The sequence below is a fragment of the Branchiostoma belcheri genome, unplaced genomic scaffold (genome assembly GCF_001625305.1).
Source record: "Branchiostoma belcheri isolate BF01 breed outbred unplaced genomic scaffold, Haploidv18h27 scaffold86, whole genome shotgun sequence".
Taxonomy (NCBI): domain Eukaryota; kingdom Metazoa; phylum Chordata; class Leptocardii; order Amphioxiformes; family Branchiostomatidae; genus Branchiostoma; species Branchiostoma belcheri.
Genome location: NW_017804531.1, coordinates 681796 through 688300, shown reverse-complemented (window position 1 = coordinate 688300; position 6505 = coordinate 681796). Strand labels below are relative to the sequence as shown.

At 44.9% G+C, this 6505-nt stretch overlaps 1 protein-coding gene across 1 annotated transcript in view; it reads left to right on the top strand.

The window, feature by feature from the left end:
* The window catches only part of LOC109487114 (caldesmon-like), a 10402-nt gene that overhangs the window by 3152 nt on the left and 745 nt on the right, over positions 1 to 6505 (top strand). Inside the window, exons 8-14 of the mRNA XM_019791084.1 lie at positions 651 to 770; positions 1221 to 1387; positions 1971 to 2067; positions 3994 to 4160; positions 4708 to 4933; positions 5365 to 5472; positions 6057 to 6191. Coding sequence (XP_019646643.1) covers positions 651 to 770; positions 1221 to 1387; positions 1971 to 2067; positions 3994 to 4160; positions 4708 to 4933; positions 5365 to 5472; positions 6057 to 6191 — 1020 coding nt within the window. The remainder of the gene's footprint in view (positions 1 to 650; positions 771 to 1220; positions 1388 to 1970; positions 2068 to 3993; positions 4161 to 4707; positions 4934 to 5364; positions 5473 to 6056; positions 6192 to 6505) is intronic.

Sequence of the window (6505 nt, the reverse complement as noted above, 5' to 3'; positions counted from 1 at the left end):
AACAATGCAATGCCCTAAGGCTTTCTCTTCAAAACCGTTTGTTTGAAGATTCAAAAGTTCAATTGGTTTCGTTCGTGACTAACAAAAAGTAGTGGATGTTATATAACCGAAACGTCTGACAGTTTTCAAAATCTATCCAGTTGCTTGAGTAACAACTCCTTGTGTATTGGAACCTAACCTTTATTGAGTATAAAGATCTCGAGCAACAGTCTTGAAAATGAAACTTCGGGGCTATTTTTTCATGTCCACCAGAGACAGACAACTCTCTAGTATAAAGATCTCTAGCCTGGAGCGGGACGTGCAGAACCTGGCGCACGAGCGGGACCTGATGAAGAGACAGCGGGACCAGGCCGTACGCGCGGAGTGGCTCGCCAACACCGAGAAGGACAAGCTCGCCAGGGCCAGGGACGAGATACTGGACAGGGAGAGGGACAGTGACAAGGTTCGTCATTGTTCTGTTCATCATTTTTGTACGTAAAGAAAGCTAACTTAAGGCTTAGACATATTGAATAAGGTTTTAGAGAGCCTACATATTATTCAGTGTTAGTATTGGTAACGTTACTGTTAGCTTGACTACATCGCGCTTCTAGTAGCCCTTCTATATGGGATGCCTAACCTTCATTGACGTTTCCGACCGTTTGTGTTTACAGTTGATAAGTGAAAGAAACGAGGCCCTAGCGACCATCGCGAGACTGCAGCACGAGATCCGGCACCTCTCCGGAGAACTGGAGAGGAGGAACGGGAGACCCCGGACCTTCGAGATGGAACAGGTTTCATTTTTAACATCTCTAAGCAGATCCTACGATGGAAAGACAGTATCCATCGGCCAGAGAAGGCTAATGGTCACTCCTGTGGCCAGTGGGCACGGTCTTGCCACCATAGGATCTGCTTGGAGATTATTAGGTTTACGGCTTGATATCACTAGAACTAGCACTGCTGAGGAAACCTTATGCATGTACATGGGTGTATTTCTTGTATTGTAATATTATTCACACGTTCGTAGAAGAACTTTAGAATGGAGAAGAATTGCACGGCAATTGTACAAGGTAAAATGTATGGCAACAACTCGGTTTTCGACGATGAGAAAGTCCCACACAAAGTCTTTCTTTAGTCTAATTATCATTGGTGAGCACATTTAAAAGATCCTATAGATAATGAAATATCGTTTATCTAATGTTGGTCACTTCGACTTTTTGTGAACTTCCCGTCCAACCGCCCAGACGAAGACAGAGCTCCAAAACGCCCTCTTGGAACGGGACCGGGTACTGCAGCAGCAGAGCGCGGTTGTGTCGGAGTTGGACAGTATGCTCAGGGAACGAGACGATGCAGTCAAGGAACGAGACGAGGCCTTCGCGGCCATGGAGAGGGCTTTGGAGGACATCAGAAGGTGCTTCTTGCAAAAAAGAGAGAGAAAAAAAAAAGAAATCGTTATTAAGACTCAATAGGAATACAAAATCTTTGCTTGTAGTCTTGTTTATCTTAGGCCACACTGACTTGATTTTATGGATGACATCTACGTGCGCACATTGATTTTCACTTGTTCTAAAAAAATTCTCCTTCAAGGCGCTAGCCTGGTTGCTATCAAGGGTAGCTAGCAACAATAGGGAGTCGGCAGTAACTACGGAGGATGGCACTCAGGCTACCGGGGCTCCACGGAACTTCAGAACAGTGCCGACTCATAAATGCCGCAAAAGGCCAGCATGTGCCGGCTTGTCGTAAAATACGCTATATACTCCCGCAAATTCGCAATATCAACTTTGCTTGCCCGTAGTTTAGCAGAATTTTTGGCTGGATTTTTTATTCGCCCTCTTGCATTAGTTTTGGGTAGTCATCCAAAAAATTAAGCCGGTGTGACCTTAGTGATAACAGATGCACATGGAGACTGAGAATAACTTTTGCAGACTGCAAAGTTGTTCATCATTGTTCCAGCCTGTCCGCTATTGATCACATTTGTCGCTACGTTTTCCCAGAGCTAACCAGGAGAAGGATTCGGCACAAAACGAGCTGTTACAAGCCATTCGGGAGAAAGAGGCCACGGCAAGGGAACGAGATCACGTGTCCCAGCAGGTGTTTACAATATTGATATGAAGCTAAAATTAAAGTCCAATACATTAAGAGATCGGATTTCATTTGCGACTAATCCCTCGGCTTTTCTCAAGATGAATGACCAACAACGTGGTTTCAGGTCAAAGGTGACAAGAAGTCTGTTTCGCCCCCCGTCTCTATATTGCCTATCTTGCATGGAGTCCAATGTCCTTCTGTGTTGGAGTTTAATTGTAGCTACATATCACGTTGTTCACAAATCCAGTAGCCACAAAAATAGCCGCAAAACGAGCTATGCGAGGAATCCCTTTATTTTGTTTCAGTTTGGGGTACTGCCCATAAATAAGGCTAGGATACAAAACAATCAATAGTGACATCGCCTTTTTGTCTAACAGTATGCTATTAAATTGGATAAGATCGAGTCAACTTACTAGTCTAGAAGTACTACGTTAAAAAGAAAAAAACAACAGAAAATTGACTTTGAAAATCCAGCTTTTCCAGCCTGAAATTGCATCGGATATCTTTAACATACCGTGCGTTGCATACCGACTGTCCAGGCGAAGAAAAAGTACCATGACTTGATACAGGAGCGCGACGCTGCCGTACGGGAGCGCGCACAGACCGTGTACGAGCGGGACCGGCTCGTCAAGGAGCGGGACGAGGCCGTGCTCGAGAGAAACCAGGCCGTGGTGGCCAGGGAAGCGGCTTTGAAGGACGCCGAGAGGTATTTTGTGTCCCGCATACGAGGCAGTTTTATTCCTGAATAATCAACACAAGCCCTCTACTTAAGCGAGGAAAATTATTCCAAGCTCCCACTACCTGCTCTCGTCTCGACTTTTCGTCTGTAGACCATAGCCGTCTCTTATTCAGTAAAACAAGGGTCGCAAGAACAAGGGTCTTTCGGTAAACGTTTGGCAGGAGTGCGGCGTCTTGCCCTGTGACTCGAACGTTCTTTTCTTCTGGATCGAAACGCGTGACACCTCCATCTAGCTCCTTCCACATTGTACCTGTATATGTTACTTTGTAGATGCAACGTATGCCACTATTCCGTCTGCAATGCAATGCTTGAAACTGCGATTCATTAAAAACAACCCAGCTTGACCATCTCTGCTACGTATCCCCGTGAAACACTCCCCAATGTTGAGACGTGGGATGGTGGGACTGCAGGTGAAGAGATCAAATTTGCTTGCTTACAGCTAGCTAAAATGTATGCATCAGTAGATGGTTGATTGGGTACAATGTAAAAGGAGTTAGGTGAAGGTGCGCAGAAAATGTTCTGCATTTTGTGGTCTAATTTTTCTCTTGTTGCTTTGGAGCGACGTAAATCATCTATCGATGCGTTTTCCCCAGAGCAAACCAAGAGAAAACCGCAGCACAATTTGAATGGGAACGAGCCGCCCGCCAGCAGGAGGCACTAGCCCGGGAACGAGATCAGGCTCTGCAACAGGTACAGAACAGAACAACATTTTGACCTTCACCTCAAGATGGCGACAAGAGGACAGGAAATAAGTTTGCAGTCGGTTAGATCAATACACAATGTACAAAATTTCGCTTGTTGTACTAATTTGTTCGGGTCTACTGACGTTAGATGACTAGTTGACTAAAGATCTATATAATATAGGACATTCTCTTGATACGTAAACAAGGGATAAAACAACCTTATGATTGGCTATTCCGAGGTAGCCTCTACCAGGCAGGGGAGTTGGTCCGCGCTGAGAGTACAGTTTGCCGCTTCCGAACGGGACCACCTCGCCTGGCATATCCCCTGTCTATGTGCCCAATTTATACTCTTTCCAGCCACTTCCCAAAGCCTGGTAGAGACTAATTAGGAAGCATAGCGCAGGGAAAATTACTTTTCCTTGACGATAGTTAACGAAGACAACAAATATGGATCAGACCTTCCTATTATAATCTTAAAAGTGTCATTAATTTCTTCTCCAAACCACCAAGGCGAAGAAAGAGTGCCACGACGCGATCCTGGAGCGAGACGAGGCTGTCCGTGAGCGCGGGACGATCATGCTGGAGTGGGACCGGGTCATGAAGGAACGGGACTCCGCCGTCAGGGACCGCGACCAGGCCGTCAGGGAACAGGAGAAGGCGGCGAAAGACACAGAAAGGTACGTCACTGTAGATGAATACCTGTTTTTTTTATTCCAACATGTAATGGCAAGACATGGTGACGGCACACTCAATTTTTCAACTTATTTACTTACTATGCCTGTATCTGTATAGCCAGTATAAACGCCCTTCGTCGTAACACACCAGATTTGCAGGGATGCGGCGCGGTGGCAGCTAGCTATATCACACCGAAAGACTCAATGTTTGCAGGAGTTGTTTAAAGCTTTCTAGTGACGATGCCCTAACTGTACTTGGTGGCAACGATCCACAACCAACGCCACCGAGAATCCTCATTTCCATCTGAGTAAATTAAAGTGAGGAAAGTCGTGTTAAGTGCCTTTCCCAAGGGCTCATGATCGGTAGTACGGCAAGATTCGAACCCGGGACCTGTTGGTTCTGAGTCGAGCACTCTACCGCGTTACGCCACACGACCCCACTGTTCAACTACAAATTCCGTTAGCCACAACGAATAAATGAACACATGGTGCATCGTCATTTCAGGATCTGTGCTTATAAAACTTTCTTTTGATTATAAATTCCCTCCAGGACAAAACGAGAGCGGGACGTCGCGCACTTCGAACTGGCCAGACTTACCCAGAAGAACGACGCCATCAACCGGGAACGAGAGCACGCCGTGCAGGCGAACAAGATGGCGACGTTCGAACGGGACCGGGCGGTGAAGGAGAGAGAATCGGCGCTGGTCGATCTGCAGAGGGCCGTGCAGGAACGGGGCAGTGCGGTGGCCGAGTGGGAGAAGGCGGTCAAAAAACAGGTTAGGAAAAATCTCTCCTAAATCTCTGCGCGGTCACTGTCATTGGGCTGAACGTGGTTACTGGTTATGTACCACGTGAATTACTAAGTTACTAACGTTATGTATAAATGTGTATATGTGTAAATTTACGAATAAATCCTTTGGTGGCTATAACTAAATTAAGACGGTATCGAAATGGCAGGGAACTATCTATTTGCCACCTAAAGTAAAACAAAATACCACATTGTAGTACAAAAAAGCCAAAAACGCGGCGCTGATGCTTAAATATCTGAAGACAAGAGAATGTTTCCTTATTGGTTACAAATCCCTGAACTATTTCAGATTTATTGAATGAGCCGAAGTTTAAATAAATATATATGATATCAACTAATAAAAAGAATAAAACAACATATTGCATGTCAAAACTACGGTGTTGTGTTGATGATGTATAGGACACTGCCCTGGCTGACAGAGAAAGAGCCATTCAGTTTCTACAAAAGGCAAAAGAGGAGAGAGACAGGGCTGTTAAAGACAAGGAGGAGATGGCCATCGTTATGGAGGTAAGGACATTTTCATGAAATAAGGGATACGTCCTAAACAGAGACACAGTTGCCGTCTGCTTTAGCTTTAGAAAGTAAAGATATGGCCAAGAATTGCCGATTGTCGGTAAGAGCCTTAGTACAGTTAAAAATACCTACCGTATAAAGTAGTGTTGCAATATGCGCAGTCCCTGTCCTTGGTGCTGAACGCGGTTACTGGTTGTGCATCACGTGTAGTGCTACTGTATAAACGTGTGTATGTGTACAAATATGTGTAACAGCTATGAATTGGAACTTTAAATGGTGTAAACTTTATCTTTATGATACATTTTGTCTGACCCTAACCTCTTCCCTTATTTAACAACTCAATGAAAAGCGGTCTGCAGGCTGATTTGAGCTTCTCATGAGCAAAGAATGACTCAAACAAACAAACAAACAAACAAACAAACAAACAAACAAACAAATAGACACGTGAGCTTAAGTCTTGCCATAAACACACATCAGTCATAAACAATGCGGCACTCTCTCTTCAAATTTATAGTTAGTTAAATGCTGGCTGTAGAAAGTAGAAACATTGCGTCAATGCACTACATGGTTTTCCGTAGGAGGAGAGAAGCAATGCAGTTCGAGTTCGCCAGGCGGCGCTCCAGGAGCGGGACTACGCTCTTCAGGCGGCCAAAGAGGCTGTCCGACAGAGGGACAGGGCGATCGCGGCAGAGACGGCTGCTCTGAAAGGGAAGGTCAGGATGTGCAATTTTGGTTGTCATTTGTTTAATAGTAAATCAAAATATTATATAAAACATATATGATAATATATTCGTGAAGGAAGGGAAAGGGAGCAAGAAACTGGAGCGAAATATGAAGCAAAGAATGGATCATTGATAGCGCAAAATACAAGGACTAAAATACACAGAAGTCTACAGGAACCCCTTTCTTTTATCAGCAGTAAGCTTCTATTAGTGAGTGAGTGAGTGAGTGAGTGAGTGAGTGAGTGAGCGAGTGAGTGAGTGATTGAGTGGGTGGGTGGGTGAGTGAGTGAGTGAGTGAGTGAGTG